Source organism: Tenrec ecaudatus, chromosome 2 (assembly GCF_050624435.1).
Source record: "Tenrec ecaudatus isolate mTenEca1 chromosome 2, mTenEca1.hap1, whole genome shotgun sequence".
In the NCBI taxonomy this organism is placed as follows: Eukaryota; Metazoa; Chordata; class Mammalia; order Afrosoricida; family Tenrecidae; genus Tenrec; species Tenrec ecaudatus.
The window spans coordinates 136,339,056-136,361,742 of NC_134531.1; the positions used below are offsets into that span (position 1 = coordinate 136,339,056).

Here is a 22,687-nt window from a genome sequence, read left to right on the forward strand (position 1 = left end):
GCTGAAAATTACCAGACTAGACTTTTTAGTACCGTAGAGTCTCCGAAACCTACAGGGGCAGTTCTACCCTGTCCTATAGGGTCACTATGAGTCAGAATCAGTGTGACAGCAGCGAGTTCGTTTCATTTGTTTGTTTTACTCTGTTACACGATTAAGGTAGGATTAAGTGCTGAGATCACTAGAGGATGTGAACCAAGTCATACCCTTGGTTTCATTGGGGCATCTTTAATACTACATTGCTAGAGGATATGACTTAAGATACCATCTTTAGTTCAGTATGGTCATCTAAAAGGCAGAAACCACACCTTCATCAAAGCCATTCCTCTGTGTTTAAGAGTCATCTGACCCAAAGAGAGAAGGCCTGGGATCATTTAATGAGCATGTCCAAGATGTGTCTGTCTGAAGTGGCAGGGGATGCCAAAAACAGATGCCCCACAGACTGTGGCATGGAGACTGCGAAACAGAGCAGAAGGAACAACACTGAGACTAAGCAAATGCGAGGTCAGAGTGACAGGCTGGATTCCGGGCCCATGGAGGCAAAGGCCAAGAGACCACCACTGGCTGATAGGCTGATGACCAAACAGACTTTGCCTGCTTGCTAAGAAGGTTGCTGTGGACCAATAACTGTATCCTCACTATTTGCTGACCCCGACCCATGCTAACCTATCAACTTTCCTAATAAACCCCTTTCATTGTTGAATATTGCCCGTGAATTCAGTATAGCCATTGCAGCAAATTACTGAACCTAGCGCAGAAGCTGAGCACCCTGGAAGGAATGGGTGCTGTCTGAAGAGGGCAAAGAAGGGTTCCGGGCTCTGCCTCGTGGCAATAGGGAAGCCAGAGGAGGTCAGAGATGGCCAGCCTCCCTCCACCCTCATGCTGTTTATTGCACACTGTGTTGCATATAATATCAAAAATACAGTGATATTAATTATAGTTATAAAAAGTTTCTTCCTGCCAAAAATATAAGGTGCTGATTATGTGCTGGGGTGCTGTGAATCCTTAGGGGCCATCCCTCCACTTCAATAGGGTAATAACCATGCAAATTACGAAAGAAGAAAAAAGGTGAGAGTAAGTCTGAAAAGTGCTCAAATAGATCCATCCTAAACATCTGAATTCTCACTACTTGCTAATACCTTATGGTGGATCTCATATATTGTGCAAAGAGATAGGATTATTGTAATCAATTTTAAAAATAAAATTTTAATTACAACCACAAAGTTAAAATTATATTTTAACTTTGATACTTGTAAAGAAAATATTATAAAAATGGCATATTAAAATATTTATAGAAAATATCCATATTTTGGAAAATAAAATTGTCTTAATTTGGATTATACTAACATAATCATTAATAAAAGGCACTCAAATATTAGTATTATGAAAAACAAAAAAGTCTTCATCAAAATATTTAATTCTTCTGCTAGATGGACAATGTCCACCCAAAAGATGTCCTCCTTCTAGGTGGGCAAAGGACCCACCTGGCACAGACCATTCACAAACAGACCATACACTTGAATGGCTAATAAACATGAGGAAATTACCGCATTCACTAGCCATCTGGGAAGTGCAAGTCAAAGAACCATGAAATACCACCTAATACCCATAAGTATAGCACAAAGTTTAAAAATCTGAGGACAAATGCTGGAGAGTGTGTGGTGGGATTGGAACTCTTATGCACTGCTGGTGTGGACTTATAAATATGTGCAGCCACCGTGGGAGGCGATATGGCGATACCTAAAACAGATGGCAACTGAAATACCATGACTGGGCACATATCCCAAAGAAATAAGAAACAGATCATGAGCAGATGCATGCTCCCCCATGTTCATCACAGCACAGTTGACAATAACAAGAAGTTGGAAACAGCTTAAATTTCCATCAGTAGAAGATTGGATAGAAAAACTGTGGTGCATATACACAATGGAATAAGATACATCCCTAAAAAACAGCGATGAAACTATTAAACACCTAAAAACTTGCAGGAATCTGGAAGACAATATGCAAGTGAAGCTTTCAATCACACAAGGACAAATATTGTGTGAGTCCAATATTGTAGGAACAAGGAGCAGGATGGGCACAAGCTCAGGCTTGCAGGGCACCCAGTCTGCTGGCCCCATGGGCGAGACACCCAGGCAGAGAGCCCGACTGGCACCAATTAACCATACACCATCTTCTCTAGCTGAGTAGTCTGGAGGTCACTTGCAGAGGGTGCCTCACTTCAGTTGGGATCAAACCGTCAAGGGAAGGGAAAGAAGGGAAGGGGATGTTATCTACTGAGTGGCTGTCCTGCAAAGCTATGATGAGGTCTTCAGACATGGAGACAGCCCTATCAGAGGGATGAGGGATCCTGATGGGAAAATCAAGTCAGGAGAGCAATCATGTCTGGGGGAACACAAATGCATGATTGTCAGTAGGAAAAAGGGGGAGGACCAACCTTCAGTTGGGGGGAAGAATGACTGAAAATGCTTTTGGGGACCCAAGGGTGAAAGTATCCCTGGTGGTATATGCTGAATAGCCACAACAAACAGGGCCTTTGGGTGTATCCTGGGACCCCAGGCTGGGTGCTATGCTATGGAATGCTGGGACATTGAATCTAGATCTTCAAGGTACACAGCAAGCTCCAGAGGCCGTGTCACTAATCCTCTGCAGAAAATTCACTGGGTTAACTGGTCTCTAGCTCGGATACACTTGTAACCTGAAGAATGAAGTCGGAAAAATATATGGTGTCTGGGGAAGTGGAAAATAGCTGAATTAAGACTGTTGAACTGTTGGTTGGCATACAAACATGTTCTTGTTATATCAATACCCTATATGCTGTATTAAGATATGCATTATTCTGTGACTGACATTATCAATGATTGTTATTGTAAATGTTCCCTGACAATTAACCTCCATTGTTTGTGTAAATAGCATCCAACCACTAAAGGACTGATTCTGTACAAGTGCATAATTCAGGTATCAATTGGCTTAATATCCCTCGCTCAATAGGGCTTTAAAAAATAAGTACCAGGTGTTAATCGAAGACAGTACTGAGGGGCTGATAATTAACATCTTAACAAGGAGGTTTTGAAAGGGAGTCCAAGGCAGATAAACAAACATACATAGATTCAGGAATGAGTTTGGGGCTTGAACTAAATCCTAGCTACAAAAACGAGTTCTTACATCCTGCTTGATACCTGCCCTCAGGAAGGGAACACAGAAAATATGGGTGCTATAGCAAAATGTAGTGAAAAAAGCAACTAACAGATAAAATAGCATCTGGGGTTTAAAGGCTTATCTCTAAAAAAGCAGCCACCTAAGTGAGATGTCAAGTAAGTCCACATGGAAGGAGCACATCATCATCAGTCACTGGAAGATTTTAAATCATATAATCCAAAGTTGAAGGAGGGATTCGTATCAGAGTCTATTGTGAGAATCCGGTTTGTAGAAGGTTATGGAGGACAGTGATAGTCCAAAATACATTTGTGGAAACTACATAGGAAATAAGGCTCCGGTGATCTCTCTCTATCCATAATAGAGGGATGGGAGGAAAGTGGTTACTAGAGGGCATTGGAGAGATGACCATAGAAAATCAAAGGGCTAAGTCTGACTTGAATGGTTGAAACCTTGTCAGTTGATTCCCCACGCCCCGAGCCCCTCTGATGCACACTGCACCTCATCAGGTTTTCAATATTTCCTGTTTTTTTGTTTATACTGGGGTCTATCTCATGTGTTAATTCATTGTGGATCACCCTCTTGAATTTTTTGTTTTTCGGTATATGAGACCCAGGATTGATGAACCTATGAGGACAGGAAGTAGAATAAGGGGTTTTGGGTGGGCAGGATGGAGGGTGGAAGGGGTACGTACAGTGGGGGTAGTAAGGTGTGTGTGTATGTACACGGGAGATGATGTCAAGGAGTCCAGGAAGGAAAAGACTGTTCAGAAATTGACTGTTGTAGCAAGTGTACAATACTACTTAATGTGACTGAACTAAGGAAATGATATATGTATTAACTCCCAATTTAAAAAAAAGTTAAGAAGAATGTCTTCCTTCTTTAGGGGCATTGCTGTTCCTTGTAAGCGAAGGTATAAAAGAAAGGCCTTTCCCTGAAATTTTAAAATTGGAACTGGAGGTGAGCAGAGGGATGCCGAGCAGAACACAGCCCCAAGAAAAAGGCTTTCTGTGGTTAAAAGGCAATAGAACCAAGAGGTAGAGAAAAAAGAGAGTAGGGAGGAAGAAATTGAACAGAAAAGGCAGACTAAAAGACTCACAGATATAGAGCAACAAAAGGACAACTCATGAGAGAATCCATGTTCATACGCAACAAGGCTACAGAAATGGAAAATGCAAGACACAGGAAGAACACAGTGCATGTAACAGAAAACAAAAGAGGGAGAAATGAGTGAGAGATCCTGTGGATCAGGGAGACATATTGGAAAGAGTGCAGTATGCGGGGGTCAGAGTTGCTTCTATTTTCTCTGTGGGTTAATAAAGCATTATTTGTGGCTTTTATTTATTCAAGCTGGGCCTCTGACCAGGACAAAGTTAGTCTCAGAAGCCCTCTGCTCTGTGCTATAGGGTTACCCTGAGTCGGAACTGACTTGACGGCAGAGTAGTAGAGCTCTGATAGCTGCGACAAAAAGTTCTGATTTGTTTTGTAAAACTGTATTTATACTTCCTTTGGGATTTCTGTAGAGATGCAAGCTGGTTAACAATAATCCAAATTAAATCAGCCAAGTTGCGATTTGTCTTAGACCAGCTGACTTTTAAGGGTCTTATGTTTTTGCTGTTAGGTGCCATTCAGTCAGTTTCAACTCATATAACAGGACCAATAGGGCCAGGTCCTGTCCCATCTTCACAAGTGAAGTTTGAGCCTGTTGTTGCCACTGCTGTGGCAAACCATTTCAATGATAGTTTCCTTTTACTCACTGAAAAAGAAAACAAAAACCACAACCACCTCCCTGCCATCAAGTTGATGTGACTGTAGCAGCTAGACTTTGTCAGCTTGACTGTACCTATTTGGAGATAGGGGGCGGGGGTGGGGGGTGTCAATCATGTGGTAGACTGATGAGACCTCCCTGGGGTTTATGGTCTTCTGTATAGGAGAGGCACAGGGAATGGTTTCTCTTTGCCCCTTTGCCTTCCTACCTGCTGGCACTCTATCTGCCTTCAGGGGTGACCGCAGGTGAGGTGACTGACCTGCTGGTACCCTGTCATGTTTCCACTGATGGTGGATTCATGTAACTTGTCACACACTGAACTAGGATCTCCCTGCTTCCCCTTTCAGCATCATCAGCCTGCAGTTAGATGAGTCTGAAGAGGGCCGTGGCTGGCAATAGACCTATGGACTTGAGCTAGCCTGAGCTGGGCCATCTTCTTGATGTTAAGTTGCTTCTTGATGTAAAGTTCTTCCTTGTATAAAGGTGTTTTGTTTTTAGACAACCAAGTCTCACACAGTGACCTAACAGGACAACCTTGTGAGTTTCTGAGACTGTAACTCTTTGCAGGAGTCGAAAGCCTCATCTCTCTCCTGTGGAGAAGTTGTTGGTTTCAAACTGCTAATCTTGTGGTTAAAAACCCAATGTTTAACTATACTGGCAAGGTTCCTTTTTCACTAAACTTGAACTTTACTGACCACAATATCCCATCTCCAGGGGCTGGTCCCTATATGGCATGTCTGAAGTATATTAGAAGTCTTGCAAGAATCCTTGTTTCTAAGGAGCATTCTGGCTGAACTTTGTCCCTCAACATTCATAGGTACCAACTGTTCTTTGGTCTTCCTAATTCAATCTGTATGCTGAGCAAATAACCAGAGATGCTGGATAATATAAAGAAGAATATGGAATCAGGACTGGAAGTAGGTTTATTAACAACTTGCAATATGCAGATGACACAACCTTGCTTGCTGAAATCAAGGACTGCAGCCTTCAATATAGATTACAGCTCAGTGTAAAGAAATAATAAAATAAAAATCCTTAACAACTGGACCAACAAGTAACATCATGATAAATGGCGAGAAGATTGATGTCAAGGATTTTATCTTGCTTGGGATTCACAACCAATGCTCATGGGAGCAGCAGTCAAAATATCAAATTATGCACACTTCTCTGGGTGAATGTGCTACATAAGACCTCTTTCGAAGTGCTGAAGTGCACTAGGAGGCTTGAGCCAAGCCATAGTATTCTTTTTGTTGTAGATGTTGTAAGGTTTTATTCTGAACATCAACATTGTACCCAAATGTGATCCACTTATTTCAAGACATCTGTCTTGGTTTCTGACAACTTCAACTTATTAGTGGTATTGCTTGTAATCAAATCTTCATCATAAATGGAACTTAATTGTTAAAGTGAAAAAGCCAAGTTTCCCCACCCTTCCTTACCTTCAAAGAAAACAACAACAAAATAAATGAGTAGTTTTCACCTGGAAAGAGCACTTACACATTAACCAATTTCTCGGTGGTTTCATTAAACCCAGCGTGCTCTAAAGCCAGGACAGCCGGCCTTCCCAGAGCGAATGTGATACCGAGAGGTGATCAGACGCCCTACCAGCCTCTCTTCTGACTGATCCACTGCACCTGCCCCAAAACACTGCACCGCGGCTGAGCGCAGGTCCCCCGGGGAAGCCCCCTGCGCCAGGCAGCTGTGGCACCCAGCACTGATACAGTGCACAGGGGACCCAGAGATGGAGAGAGCTTGTTTGGATTTCTAGCAGCTGTCCTGTTAGGACTCTGTACTGGTAAGTCTTTTCTTTTTCTGCCATAGTATTCTTAATTGCTTCATAATACATGTGAAAGTTGAAGAGATGCATCTGAGACTCGTCTTGGAAGACGCACAGCAAAGACTATACCTTAGAAGCAAGGATGCCATGACACTGGACATGTTACCAGGAGAGACTAGGCCCTGGGAAAGGATATCATACTCTAGAAAGTAGAAAGGCAGTGAAACAGAGGAAGATACTCAGGAGGTGGGTCAATACATGGGCTACAACAATGAGCTCAAGCAAAACAGTTGGGAGGATGGCCCAGGACTGGGCAGTGTTTGGGTCTATTATACATAGGCTCAATATGATTGGTACTTAGCAATAATAACATCGTCCAAAGTCTAATTCCTTCACCAAACTAAGGCAAACCAGTTCTTAAAGTCCAGCTTAAAATAAAAACTTACTAGACATGAGAAGAAGTACTGAACATAATGCAAATCAGGAGAAATATCAAGCAATGGAGAGACACCCAGAAATCAGAAATGAGCGGGGAAATTGAGAGATAAGAACTGTCCACACTTATTAAAAAAAATCAATGCTTGGGGATTAAAAGAAAATATAAACAAAATTAAATAATCAAATGGGAAATTTTAATACAGGAATATAAACTGTAGAAAAAATAAGTGAACTTGAAGAGCAAGCAACAGAAACTACCAAAATGAGCAAAGGAAAAGTATGGGTGAAAAACGTTAAAGCCTCAGTCTTAAGTAAGGCTATCTAAAAATGGTAAACCTCCCAAAGAAAGAAAGAAAGAAAAAAGAAACAGTACCCAAAAATTCAGGTTTAAAGATATTTAACATTCATTAAAGTGTGAGGCACAGGAAATCTGAACCCTGAGCTTTCAATCACTTTTATCACCTAGAATAAGCAGGCTCTGAGAATAGTTAATGAGTTAAGCCCACAGAGGGAAAAATATTTTGGTGAAAGAGCCAATAAAACAAGCAAAATAAAATATTAGACTTCTTGCATTGTTCCTTCTCTGCAGTACAAGTGCATCTATGTGCATATGTGTAAATACAGTTTAGTGAGGCAGACAGTCTGACGTGATTTTCTGATGACTTGGCTTTCCCCAAATAAACCACCAAAGGATATCCGCTTCCTGTTTTCATCTAGATAAAACATGACACTACAGTGAAGGGTTACGACAGGCTGGAATTACAAGTTTTCCAAACTTACTAAAACACATTTTCATATTTAGAGCAAATGTAAGCCAGAATCTTATATTTCCAGTGCTGTTTCTTTCTGTACCTCTATTTTTAGTACTTCAGTGCAGTATTTCCCACGGGCTACTTTGCTTTCATGTTTCCTTTGTTTCTACTTGGGACAAGAATACTGGAAATTTACACTGTACAAGTGATCCTATTTCCCAATCACCATAAGAAAGTAAGCAGGTAGGAAAAGTAAAGCCTCTGTGGTGGCAGTGATTACCCATTGGGTTGCTAACCACAAGGTCAGCAGTTTGAAACCACCTGTGGCTCTGGGAGTAAGATGAGGCCTTCTACACCTGTAAAGAGTTAGTCTCTGGAAACTGCAGGAGCAGTTAAAAGGGTTGCTATGAGTAGGCATTGACTCAATCACAGTGAGTTTTTGGTTTGAGTTGGTAGTTTCTGCTTTTTCATTGGAAAACAGTAATGGCTATACTTTCAAATATAATTCAATTAAAAACAAAACAAAAACACTAGATGATTTCCTAGGTGCTAATGTGTCCATTTGTTTTACAGGATACAAAAATAAGGCATAAATTTACCTACCATCTATAAATTTACTCTGAGGAAAAAATATCAAGTTTACAAGTAACTACAATAAAAAGCATAGTGTGGAAAAAGTAATGTTAACCAAAGGAAAATTGTAGGTTTCATTGCTCCAGTAGACTACAGTTCAACTGTTATGCCTTACCACTAAGTAATAGTGAGTTATTTTTTGGGGGTTTTTTAGATTAAAAAAACAAACAAGGAAAACCTTAAACTTTATTTCAGTAGCACATCATGTGGCACATAAATAATACTTATTTAAAAAAATCATTTTATGGGGTGCTTGTACAACTCTTATCACAATCCATCCATCCATCGTGTCAAGCACATTTGTACATTTGTTGCCATCATCATTCTCAAAACATTTGCTTTCTACTTGAGTCCTTGGTATCAGCTCTTCATTTTTTCCCCTTGCTCCCCGCCCCTCCTCCCTCATAATCCTGTGATAATTTAAAAATTATTGTTATTTTGTCATGTCTCACACTTTATGATGTCTCCTTTCACCCAGTTTTCTGTTGTCTGTCGCCCAGGGTGGGGGTAACATGGAGATCCTTGTGATCGGTTCCCCCTTTCTATCCCACCTTCACTCCACCTTCCTGATATCGCCACTCTCACCACTGGTCCTGAAGGGATCATCTGCCCTGGATTCCCTGTGTTTCCAGTTCCTATCTGTACCAGTGTACATCCTCTGGTCTAGCCGGATTTGTAAGGGAGAACTGGGATTATGAGAGTGGGGAGAGGAAGCATTTAAGAACTAGAGGAAAGTTGTCTGTTCCATCATTGCTACACTCCACCCTGACTGGTTCATCTCTCCCCGAGACCTTTCTGTAAAGGGATGTCCAGTTGACTACAGATGGGCTTTGGGTCCCTTGTTTTTACGAAGACCCAAGGAATTATATGGGAGAAAGATGAGGCTTTCTACTCCTGTAAAGTTAGTCTTCGAAACCTACAAACAAACAGTGACACTGCGTACAAGAGAATGACATACTGCCCAGTCCTGCATCGTCCTTAAAATTGTTCTTATGTTTGTGCCCATTGTTGTAGCCACTGTATCATTCATAGTATTGATTGAGGGCCTTCCTCTTATTCTCTGCCCTCCAACTTTACCGAGCACAACGTCCTTCTCCAGGAACTGATCTCTCCTAATAACATGTCCAAAGTATATCCGATGAAGTCTCACTATCCTGGCCTCTAAGGGGCATTCTGGCTGTACTTCCAAAGAAGATGTGTTTGTTCTTTTGGCAGTTCATGGTACTTTTATGTATCTAAGAACACTCTGACCTGGTCACACATACTTTTAGTGAAATTTAATGCGGAAGCATTCACAATGGAACCCATTACCTGCAATTTTTTTTTTGGCTTTCTTTTTTCAAACAATGATAAATGAAGTTTGGGCATAGGGGTGAAATGTAATTACTTGGAGGGGCTTTCAATCCATGTCTTTATATTCCCACCAAGTGACTGGGTTGGACCATTTAAATTACATGTAAAACACTAATACAAGGGAATGGCTGGTATAAGAATGAGGCATCTCAGACTCGGGAGGAGAGAATCCGGCCACCATCAAGAAAGAATAGCCACCAGTGAATTGTGTGCAAGATCCCTGTTTTAAGTGAAAGAGGCAGCAGATGCTGGAGACCTTGAGACAGAAAAGTAGGTGGGCTACCTGGCCCATGAAGGCGAAGACCAAGACAGGAAAACTGAGGGAGAACCGGAAAAAAATTAGCTGTTGGGTGCAAAGAGGCACTGCTATGGACCAAAGGGTGTTATCGTTAATGTGTTTATAGTGACTTTCCCTAATTTACCTCTGCAGGGGCAGAGAATTCTTTAATGTGGCTCTTCTATTCAAAGTCTGTATCTCCCCACAAACGGCCTTTTTCCTGCATGGGTCTGGTAAAAAGCTGGGGGAAGATACTGATAGGTATCATCTATGAGTAATTTTGAACAGGATCCTCTGGAGTGTCATCTTGCTGTGTATAAAATGAGCTCTGGGAAAAGCAGGAGGAGGGGTCTCATTACCAGTACAAGTCAGGAATGGAGCGTATCCTCTGGACTAGCTACCCTACAAAGCGAACTTTCTGGATCTAGAAGACAAACCAGAGGAGGAATAGCAGAACCACAAGCTGAAGCATAGAACAGAGTGTTTGCTGGTCTTTTCCACCCACAGAGTAAGCAAAGCTGAGCGCTTCTGTGCAGCAGGCTGCTTATGCAGTGGGGTGCCTCAGGGCACTTCACTGAGGAAGTAGGATGTGCTGGCCTAGGGAAGTGGACCTGAGTGCCTTTGGACTGAGGCTTCCTAGAGTGAGCTATCTCTTGGGCACTTAATTTAGGGAGCGTGTGCTAAAGGTCTTTGGGTTGAGGTTTACAGCTGAGTGGTATGCCCCTCTGAGCATTTAATAGCTGTTAAATTACATCATTACATTCTTACCAAACTGCTGAGAATTATGACCCAGCCAAGTTAACAGTCAGCATTATTCTTGCCTCACATTTCGGTGTTTATTACTGCCAGACATACATCATATTACTGGACAAAATAGGATGGTCCATTTTTTCCAATGTTATAAAATGGTATCAGATAATAAGATGGATCATAGGTTAGGAGAAGGGGTATATATTTTATACTTGTATACATAGAGTACAGTTCTGAATTCAAGACCAAATGGTGAAAATATTTTTTTGTTTAGCTTTCCTAATAGATTTATACATGACATAACTTTGTAATGTCCTGATAAACAACTATTCTGAGAATTTCTCATTGGCATTACAACTTGTTAACTTCCTTAATCTGCCCTTTCATCATAAATTCTGTCTGTGAGTACTGTGTAGCTACTGCATTGGATAGTAGATCCTGGAAAGGTAAGAACATTAATTAAAACAACACAACACTGATAATCTCGCATACGTATTGCCTGTGGATTCTGTGAGGCCGCTGCAATTGATGAGCGAAGCCAGCTGTCAGAAAGGGGTGAAGAAGGACAGAGAGGGGGTCTGTGGCAATCGGCTGGTGCAGAGTTGGAGTCTCTTCTCTACTCATGCTGTAGGACGTCCGCTGTGGCCTCTACACCATTATTCAGTATTCAGTAGATAAGGGTTTTACTTTTAAAGGAGAAAACTCTCAGGAAGGAAACGCAGGAAAGCAAAGAGGCATATTTGGCTGTATCAAACAGTATAAGCTGTTTTCCTGTTAGGATGAATTGCTATAAGGATGTCTTTTTCTTTCTCCTCCAACTGAAAAGTAGCTGCATTATTGCTCAAAACACTGCTATCATATTACAGGTTATTGGGGCTAAGGTGCACTTTCAAAATATCTCAAAGGCTAAAATTAAGCTAACTGCACAAACCACTTCAACTGTTGTGGCAAAGCTTACAACACTGATAATTTAATTACAGGTACATTTGTAACTAATAGGTATATTGCAGCCTTGATAGGTACTACTACAAAGATACTGTGAGGGCAAGGCAAAGACCCAGGACTCTAAGCCACCATTTCCCCCTTTGTTTAATGATTGAGAATCTGATTGGAAACCATCGCAGTTTGTTTGTTATCTACCTTATCCATGGATTTTAATTTCAAATCTCAAGTATGGAAAATATATGTGGGGACACACAATTTACAATCTGATATTATTATTCTGTGCCTCTTCCTTTTGCTGTTCAGTATATTCTTTTATTTTTTCCATACTTTTTCCTTTCATTTTTTTACTTTTAACTTAATACTCTATGAACTTAAAAAAATCATTTTATCGGGGGCTCTTTCACCAATCCATGCATCAATCCTATCAAGCACATTTGTATATAAGTTGCCATCATACTTTTCAAAACATTTTCTTTCTACTTAAGTCCTTGCTATCAGCTCCTCTTTTTAACTCCCTTCCCCACCCTCATAACCCCTTGATAAATTATATTTTCTTATCTTACACAGTGTGCTGTCTCCTTTCACCCATGTTTCTGTTGTTCGTCCTCTCCACTGGGAGGTGGGTGTTTAATATGTCAATCATCTGAATTGGTTCCCCCTTTCTTCTACTACCTTCCCCCTACCTTCATGGTATTGCTACTCCCATTACTGCTCCTGAGGGATTTATCTGTCCTGGATTCTGTGTGTCCAGAGCTCTTATGTTATCAGTGTACATGCTCTGGTCTAGTCAGAATTGTAAATAGAAATAGGTCAAAAAAAAAAAAAAGAAAGAAATGGGTCATGATAATGGGGGAGGGGTGGAGAAGGGAGGAAACATTGACGAACTAGAGGAATGTTGTGTATTTCATTGGTGTGTGTTATGCTGTGCCTGGCTGGCTCTTCTCTTCCTTGAGGCTGTTCTGTGACAGGATATGTCCAATTGTCTACAGAAGGGCTTTGGGTCTCCACTCCAGCCTGACCTTGTTCACATTGACATGGTTGTTTGTTTGGGTCTTCTGTTGACTGCTTGATACCTGATCCCACTGACACCTCGTGATCACACAGGCTGGTGTACTTCTTCTATGTGGGCTTTGTTGCTTCCCTGTTAGATGGCCACTTGTTTAACTTCAAGTCGGTAAGACCCAGACACTATATCTTCTAATAGCCTGGCACCACCAGCTTTCTTCACCAGATTAGCGTATACACCCATTTTGTCTTCAGCAATTGTGTCGGGAAGGTGAACATCACCAGGTTATTAGAACAAAGTGTTCCTGTATTAAGGGAGGACTTGAGTAGAGTCCAATGTCCACCTGCTACCCTGATACTCAACATATAAATATATGTACACAGACCAGTGTCTATTTCCTTTTGAAGTTTGAAAATACTTAAGACTGTACTTTCGACAATTATGTATGGCCTCTAAGTGATTGTAAAATTTTATAGCAAGACATTTAATTTGGTTCTTCATAAGGTAATTAGTAAGTTGGAATAACTGAATTCAGTAAATACTCACATTCTTAGCAACTTACATGACTATGGGACGTTTTTGTGAGAAATGAGAAGCTGACTTTGGTATGTTACTAGTGTCATTTTGTGACACTAGTCTTTCCATAAATGTGTTCTTTCTGCTCTGGAAGCTAAGCCTAGGTTAGGTAGGCTTGTAAAAAGAAGCTTAAATAAACAAGAAGCTTAATTTTTAGTTGTTATTTTAATAAATACTATAAAGTATATGATGACGATATCAAATATTGGTGGCATTGATGGCATAGTGGTATGAGCTGGGCTGCTAACCACAAGGCCAGCAGCTCAAAACCACCAGCTGCTCACTGGAAGAAAGATGAGGCTTTCTGCTCCCGTAAACTCACAGGGGCAGCAGTTCTACCCAACACTATTGGGTTGCTAAGAGTCAGAAGTGACTGGATGATATTGAGGTTTTATTTGTTTCTTTTAATATCAAATATTACAGTTTGGGACAAATGAAATAAAATCAACTCAGTTAAAAAATTGATTTGCTGTGGCTAGTTGCTAGTGTGTCGGCTTTGACTCACAGAATACTTATGTACATTCCACAAAGAAACACTGTGCAGTTCTGCATCATATAATCTTAACATTGATTGCAAGCTACAATGACAGCATGTTGGATATATTGGGTTAAATAAAATATACTATCAAAATTAAGTGTGCCTATTTTTTGTTTTTATGTAGCTATGAGAAAATGTTAAATGAGATGGGGGTCCATATTTTAAATTATGAAGTATAATAGAAACTGGATAGTCCTGGAATACACAGCACAGCTGAGTTCCTAAACAAAGCAACCTGTGCAGTATTGTGTATTCACTAGTCATTTTGTTAAAGCTGTTTTATGTCATGGTATCTGACACAATCAACTGGACAAAAGGAATTGGACTCCGGAAACTGTTCCCTAGATGTCCCACTACAGGCGCTATCACAGCAGTCCACGACCACAGGCTTAAAACTCTGCAATGGACAGAACCAAACCTAGGTCCAATCTCAGCAGAATTAAGTGACAATTCTCTTTGCATCCTTTTTTTATTGCCACTGAAAAACTCAGTTTGTAATTAATTCTGTTGGGGTTTTAGTAATAGAGAAGTTCATAAATACACCCACTAAACTCTGTCATATCAAAATAAAAGAATGCGGACAATAGGAAGGGTATTAAAGTTCAAGTGAAAATTCCATGATTTTTTAATTCTGTGTTTTCTATGAACTTTTTGAGGCCCCTTGTATAACGGCAACCCTAATTTTCTCTATCATGTCTACTCGTAGGTTTATATAGTAATAATAAAAATTCAACATTTTAAATAAATAAGTTTTCATTCAGTTGTTTAACTTTTTACTAATTTTGTTTTACCAAAGCAAGTAGCATATATCAAGTTACCTGGAGAATAGAAACTAAAACGAATACTATATCCACACATTGTTGCAGCATACTTAATCAACCATAAAAGGCAGATAATTTCTTTAGTTAAGCTGGCAAGTTAGAAACAGTTTATGAAGTATATTTTAAACAAAGACGTGAATTTCATATCCTTATTGAAAAAAAAAAGTGTGACTATCTAAGACCCAAAAGCACAAGATACTTGGTGGGGTGAAAAAGTCACATGTACATACAAGGGAAAGTCAAGAAGTATTGCTACAAAAGCAGAAATCTCTATTAAACAAAATATCAAATTGTGAACTACTGTGATCTTTCATGTAGGTCCATATTCTTTGGAAAGCAGTGTTTCTAACTCCACCCTTCTCCGATTAATTCTGTACTCTGATTTACATCGTGACAAAAGGCAGGTTGGGTAGCCTCAAGGGACTCAAAATTGTGTTTCTTTGCAATGCTCCTTGAGTTCAGGGAACAGAATCTGCCGAGGACGGTGGATGGAATGTGATGGCCCAGTGAAACCCTTATCACCACGGAGGAATTAACAGGCACATTGTCCGGAGTTGGAACACATGTCTCCTTGGAGCAACTTTCCCGGCCTTCTTCTCACCAACCCAGTGCCAGAGTTCTTAAATCTTGTTCCCCGCAGACCCCTGCGATTACTGTATGTAGTTGATAAAATCTACCCAGATGATGCCTTGCGAGTCCCTGAAAAATCCATCACCACTTTCCGAGCTGACAGCTGGCCGCTCTCTGTTGAATTTCATTAGCCCAGCAAGTATCCTTGGAAGCCACTGCTTTGACTGGACATTTGTTTTCAAGGTACCCTCACAAGACGAGATGTGTTGAGAATTTGTATGTAGCCATTCACTGATTGCAAGTTAAAACATGTTTTGTTTGGAATAAACCTGTGTTGTGTGTAGGGGGGTGGAGGTGGTGAGCTGGAGCCCGAATAGCAATACTGTTTGACTTACCCAGGAACTTCAAGGAGCTAGCTCCTTTCAGTGATACGGTATCTTTTGTGATTCTATATTTTTAGGTGTCAAGGGGCTGATTTGAACTCACAGTTGGCCCCATATGAGAGAGTAGACTTTCCCAGGCTTTTCAGAAATTGATCTATCTTTCTCTGCAGTTACTGGGCAGGTCCTAACCTTTAACCTTTTGGTAAGTTGCTGTTTACTTAACAGTTGAGCCAACAGAACTCCAAACAACATTGAACACTGATTTCCCAGAACACTGATTCAGAGCCTTGGGAAGAACATTACATATGATTTACTAATACTTCTGTTTACATTGTATTTATTTTCAGAGTCACCTATTTGTGGCAATGTGATAAGAATGCTCCACTGAAATGTTTAGTTTTAAAATAAATACTGTATATACTCGTGTATAAGCCGACTTTTTTTAGCACACTTTTTTCTCTAGCACATTTTTAATGCAGTTTTTGTGGTAAAATCAAGTGGCTCAGTTGATATTCAGGTTGGCTTATATTCGAATGTATGCGGTATGTTTAAAAAGAAAGGGAAAAAAGTCACATGCACCACACAAATCCTGAGTTATTACCTGATAGATATCAGATAAACTGCTGCTCCCAGAGTCACTGGCGATGCTACACCCAGACTGACTGGAAGACACATGGGTCACCTGTGGATGAGGGTTATCTGTGAGGTGCATCTTGGTAAGATCAGCAGGAAGCTAAAAAAGAAAAATAATTCAAATTACTCAAAATATCAAATTTTAGCTTTCTAGAATATGTGATGAACTGAAATTTCTACAATAAATTTTTATGCACATTATTGTAAAACCTCATTTCTAACCTGTTAGAATCTTTTTAGCAAAAATATTTTAGGATAAGAACTAAGTGTAATACGTTGGATCAGAAGATTTTACATTTTATTTTACCACAATTTAAAAACAAAAACTCTATACATAAAGAAACCAGGTCATAAGCATGCCTTTCTAATAATGGTAGGCTAGGTAATTTGAGCAGGAGAGCTAAAAGGTCAAAAGATTCTTTAGGTTTTCTTGAAGAAATAGTTTTTCTTCTTACAGAGGATGCTGACAAGTTAATGGTTATTATTAAAGGGACGAAATTTAAATTCTAAGGTCTAATAGGGAGGATCCATGGTTACATGGAGACCCTACAGAGTACTCTACAAAACAGACTCCCAAATTTATTTGGCCTACTGCCTCCTTTTCAGAAAAAAAAGAAAAGAAACCAAGTCCCCAGTTTCCTCTGGTAATTCAAAATGTCTGTGCAATTAGCCAGTAATGCAGGATAAAGTATTAAAAAAAAACTCACTGCTTTCGAGTAGATTTTGACTCATAGAAACCTATTGGACAAGGGAGACTATAAATATTCATGCGAACAGGAAGCTCCATCTTTCTCCTGAGAAGCGGCTGGAGGTCTCAAATTGCTGGTCTTATGGTTAGCAGACCAACACATCACCACTACACTACTGGGGCTCCTCAGAATAATGTGTACAGTATCTGCTATTGAAGCCTTCTGCTAGATTCTTCCAGCAACTCCCTTGGAGGCAGTATTTTTGCCCACTTTGGGAAATACTGTTGTAGGAGAAAGTGTGAACTGAAAGTAAACTGAGCAAATTTTATGTGCAAACACATCTGATAAGCCTGTGCATCCCAAATGCACAAGGAATTCTTAAAACTCAACAAGAAAACAAATCCAATTAAAGTAAGTGCAAAGGATCAGAATAAACACTTCCCCAAAGACAAACAATTGTTTCACTATCTGCGTCTCTTAGTTTTTTGCAACAAATATAAACACATTTACAGGGTTGAAAGAGTGCCACATAAGAAAACCTGTTTCTCAGCGCTTCTTTAAACGTCTTTTCCTCTAGTATTGTCTCCCTCATGCCCCGTTATTCTGAGCAACATTCCATTAGTAGAAGAAATACTTCTTTGGCACAATTTATAACCATTCAATCAAGGAATATTTATAGGGAAACTAGTGTTAGTTCCAGATATAATTTCTAGGGATGCTTTTAGAATAGAAAGGGGATTTGGGCCTATTTTAATCAGAACTAGCATGAATGCAGGCATATATGTTCCTACTACTGTTAGCGGTCAAGTCAGGTCTGACTGACTTACAGTGACCCAACGCTATGTACAAGAGAATGAAACTCTGCCCAGGCTTGTGACATAATCCTCCTAATTATTGCTATGTTTGAGCCCATTGCTGCAGACATGGTGCCAATTTATCTTGAGGATCTTCTTCTTTTTCACTGGTCCTCTAGTTATCAAGCATGTGTTTTCTTTTTCTAGGAATGGTCACTTCTCCAAAGTACAGGAGACGAAGTCTCACCTTCCTTAATTCTACGGAGCATTTGGGTTCTAAGCCAGCTATGTTCATTCTTCTGACAGTCTGTGGTATATTTAATATTCTCTCCCAACATCACAATTCCATAGTCTTTCTTATTCATTGTTGAGCTTTGACACACATACAAAGTAAATGAAATTACCATGGCTTCAGTTAGGTAAATCTTGATTTTTAAAATGACATCTTCACTCTTAATGTTTTAAAGAAGTCTTCTAAAACAGATCTGTCCGGCGAAGCATATTGTTTCATTTCTTGCCTGACACTTCCATGGGTGCTATGGGTCCCCCAAAAATGGAATTCTTGACAATTTCAATCTTTTTAGTTTCTCCTGATGTTGCTTATTGGTCTAGTTGTGCAGATTTTGGGTTTCTTTATATTGAGGTATAATCCATAACGATGGCTGTAAGGTATTTGATTACCAGTCAGTGCTTCAACTCCTCTTCAATATCTGTAAGCAAGGTTGTGTCCCTTCTTGCATACTGTAACTGCTGATGAGTCCTCTTCTGATCCTGATGCCTCACACACTGCAATCCTCTCAATGTACCACCACTTATCTCACTTCCTCCTGTGTTTCCTTCCCAATCCTCTGCACTTTGTCCTTAGGCAAGTGCTGCCTTTTTTATCTTGAATGGCTGATTCTTCTAACACGGGTGAGTTCAGTTCCACACTTGACAGAAATCTAAGAGGCACAGTCTTAGGTGTTTCTATTCCTTCCATCTTTTTTGTGTTTCCCGAACCATTAGATAATTTGCTTATAAAATTCCTTAACACTGGAACTTGAGGCTCAAATCTTTTTTCTTCAGTTCGTTTCGCTTCAGAAATAGTGTGTTCTTCCGTTTTGGTTTCCTAACATTAGGTCTTTGCACTTGACCTCTGTCTTCTCGGGTGGCCATTTGATTTGAAATCCACTGAAATCTTTTCCAGTTGTAGTTTGAGAGTTTTCCAACTTGAAAGGCTCATCTTCTGGCACTTTAATAAGGACAAGGAATCTCTTGATACTCATTTTTTTTGGTGTGTGTGTAAGTGGATTACTCCCCAGAAATGCAATACAGAAGACAACACTGAAGCTATAGCCCTGAGAGAGTGGCAGGTCTGCCCAGACCACAGGGGAGCAAAATAAGAGGGAGGGAAGGAGGAAGGAAGAGGGAGAGAGAACTGCATCTTGGCCCACCAAGCCTCAAGGATAATATTCCTGCTTGGAGCAGTCAGTGTACAGAGAGCACTGTAAGGCTGGCCCCACCACGAGACCTGATATCCTCTCACTGACTCACAGTGCTCCGGGGGGCAGCACTTGGAGACACAGTGTGGGAACTGTGTCCGTCTGACTACCTCTACCCCCACACAGGTATATACACACCAAAGCAAACCATGAAGGGAGCACAACAGAGCAGCAACAAAGTTCCCCAAGGAATCCCCAAACAGACTTCTGACTGGGGGTAGGGGTGGGTAGGGCTTGGCACCAATCAGAAAACATTCATAACAGTCAGCAGACAGACCTGGAACAGTTTATAGGCATTTTCCCCCTTCATGTCTATGTACATAAAATATGCAGGATTGTTGACAATCTCGAGGAGAAAACAACAGAACAGGGTTCTGTGGGACACGAGAGAGGAGTAAGTGGTGGAAAGGGAGTAGGAAGCTAACAAACCCAGGGACAAGGGAACGAAGAGATCTAAAATCAACTGTGAGGACAGTGTAAATGTAGTTGAGAGGAATTACCGAGAGTCAAATGAAGGTCGAACGTGATAGTCGGACAGGAGGAAAGGAAATAGAAGAACTAGGAGGCAAAGGTATTTACACAGGTATAAACAGGCATGTACATATGTTAATATAGCATGATAAGATATAGGTTTATATACATATATTTATGTTAAGTATCAAAGTAGCACATGGACACTAATGCCTCTACTCAAGTCCTCCCTCAATGCAGGAACACCTTTTTCTCTTTTTCGTTTTAAATACTTTTATTGGGGGCTGAACACTTTGTTCTAACAAACTGGCATTCTGTGATGCTCACCTTCCCAACACGATTTCTGAAGTCAAAATGGGTGCATAAGCAAACGTAGTGAAGAAAGCTGATGGTGCCCGCCTATTAAAAGATATAGTGTCTGAGGTCTTAAAAGGTTTGAAGATAAACAAGCGGCTATCTAGCAAGGAAGCAACAAAGTCTATATGGAAGAAGCACACCAGCCTGTGTGATCATGAGGTATGTAAAGGATCAGATTAGACAGGCATCAGAAGATCCCAAAAAAAGCAACTACATTGCTGGGATGAGGGGGTCTGGAGTGGAGACCCAAAGCCCACCTATAGGCAGTTAGACATCCCCTCACAGAAGGGTCAAAAGGAAGGGACAAGCCAATCTGGGTGCAGTATAACACTGATGAAAGACACGAGATTCCTCTACTTCTGTAATGCTTCATCCCCCCAACATCATGGCACAGGTCTACCTTACAATTCCAGCTAGACCGGAACATGTACACTGGTAACAGGTAATTGCTCTCAACACATGGAATCCAGGGCAGATAAACCCTTCAGGAATAATAATGGGACTAACGATCCCATGAGAGTAGGGGGGCGGTGGATAGAGAGGGGAAGTAAGAAGGAACTGATTACAATGATCGGAACAGAAATGTGGGTGAAGGAGCAGATACCAAGAGTTCAAGTGGAAAGAACATGTTTTGAAAATGATGATGGCAACATATGTATAAATGTGCTTGATACAATGGATGTATGGATTGTTATAAGAGCTGTGAGAGCCCCCAATAAAATGCTTAATGAAAAACAAAAAGTAGGTTACCACATTCCTTTTTCTAATGTATTTTATTCTGGAAGTTCACCTGAAACCTGAGCACCGTAGATCAACTTGCTGGTCTGATGGCCAGTAGCATAGCTTCTTGCACCACAGTAGCACACAAGCCATAACATTAAGGTAAAGTGACAGCATGTATAGCGACTTCAAATTGAGACCAAAGGAATATATAAAAGGGAGTCCTGGTAGTGCCTTGGGTTAAGCAGAGGGCTGTTCATTTCCTTTTTGGAAGAAAGGTGAAGCAGTCTCTTTTCCTATAAAGATTACAGCCTCAGAAACATTCTGGGGCAATCCATCTATCTTATTGAATTGCTATGTGTCAGAATCTACTGTAAGGCAGCTGATCCAGTTTGGTTTAATAAGTAAAAGAAGATATAATTTGGATTTCAAAGATTTAGTACAAATAAGGATATGTAAATCATCTCGTTAATATATACTGACGACACACTGGATTAAATATATTATTTAAATGAACTTTATCTGTGTCTTTGTACTTATTAAAAGGTGGCTATTTAAAGACTTAAAATTACAAATGTGGCTTATATTATCTTTTTATTCAACTACACTAGGCAGAGGATTCAACAAGGATTAATATATGCAATAAAACAGAAAGCGAGTGCAGCTCAGGGTACACAGCAAATGAAGGGTCAGATGCGCCATTCTATGACACTTTCCATTTTCTGCACTAGAGAGGACACACTGAAACTTTTAAGCAAGCTATTGTGCATCTCTTTAAAACAGTGAAACTGTCAAAGATCTCATGGCATGGGCGCATTGGGAAGACATTATGTGCAAAAGAGCTAATCTCATAAAAACAAATACTTCATGACACCATTATCACAAAGAAAAATAAAATCACTACGGAAAGTGATTTTCACACCCCAAGAAGCAAACTTTGAAGGCAAGGTTGGGCTGTGTGGAAGGCAGGGAGGGGGCATCACAAGTCAGGCAAGGAAGGCAGGGAAAAAGAGCCACACACATGTTGTTTTCCTGGGATACTGTCACTGTTCTGATGAGATTAGCTATACAACTGGGTTTTTAATGTTTTTTTCCTGTGTGTAATAGGGCACAAATAAAACAGCTGTTCTTTTTTAAAAACAAGAAAATGGCTGGAAGAGATTTGCTTCTTTAAAAGATTACCGTGAAGGAGCACTGCCAGCAAAGGAGGAGAAAAAGCAGCTTCAATCTGCTGGCCCGACAGGAGCACTGAAAAGCACAAGCTATCAGAACCAACTCTGTCACAGCGCTAAAAATCAAAGGCACGCAACAACCCAGGAATGCTGAATCAGGAAAAAGGTAACTTAAAAATAGCAGGAAAGCTTTGGGATGCTTTTACTTGCTTTTGCCTACCTATTTAGATCCCTTCTGAAACACACGTTTAAGGCCCCTGAGGTAGCAGAGCAGACTTTGTTCACAAATTAAAGTGCAAGTTGGCTTTATCCTGAAGCAAGGCCCTTGTCTGTTTCACTAAACTCATTTGCACTTAGACCAGAAAAGAGCATGCGTTATTTTAGAAAATTATAAGGATAACAACCTGCAGGCACAAGAGGTTAACTATTAAGGTTTGGACAGACAATAGACTACCTAAAGTCCCCGAGAAAAAGCTAGGACATTTCTTTGGAAAGTAAGGCTTTGGGATTAAATTAAATTCAGGCCCAGGGCAAGAAGCATGCTCAGGAAAAAGCCCAAGAAGACTCAAGCTTTCACCTTGGGCTGCTCTCTAAAACCCAACGTAAGCCTGACTAAATGTTGAAGGA

General features: G+C 40.4%; 1 protein-coding gene across 3 annotated transcripts in view; it reads right to left on the minus strand.

The window, feature by feature from the left end:
• The window catches only part of RAPGEF6 (Rap guanine nucleotide exchange factor 6), a 221,702-nt gene that overhangs the window by 88,475 nt on the left and 110,540 nt on the right, over positions 1 to 22,687 (minus strand). For all 3 annotated transcript variants that reach the window (XM_075541509.1, XM_075541508.1, XM_075541510.1), the window contains exon 7: positions 16,345 to 16,476. In XM_075541509.1, the coding sequence (XP_075397624.1) occupies positions 16,345 to 16,476 (132 nt within the window). The remainder of the gene's footprint in view (positions 1 to 16,344; positions 16,477 to 22,687) is intronic.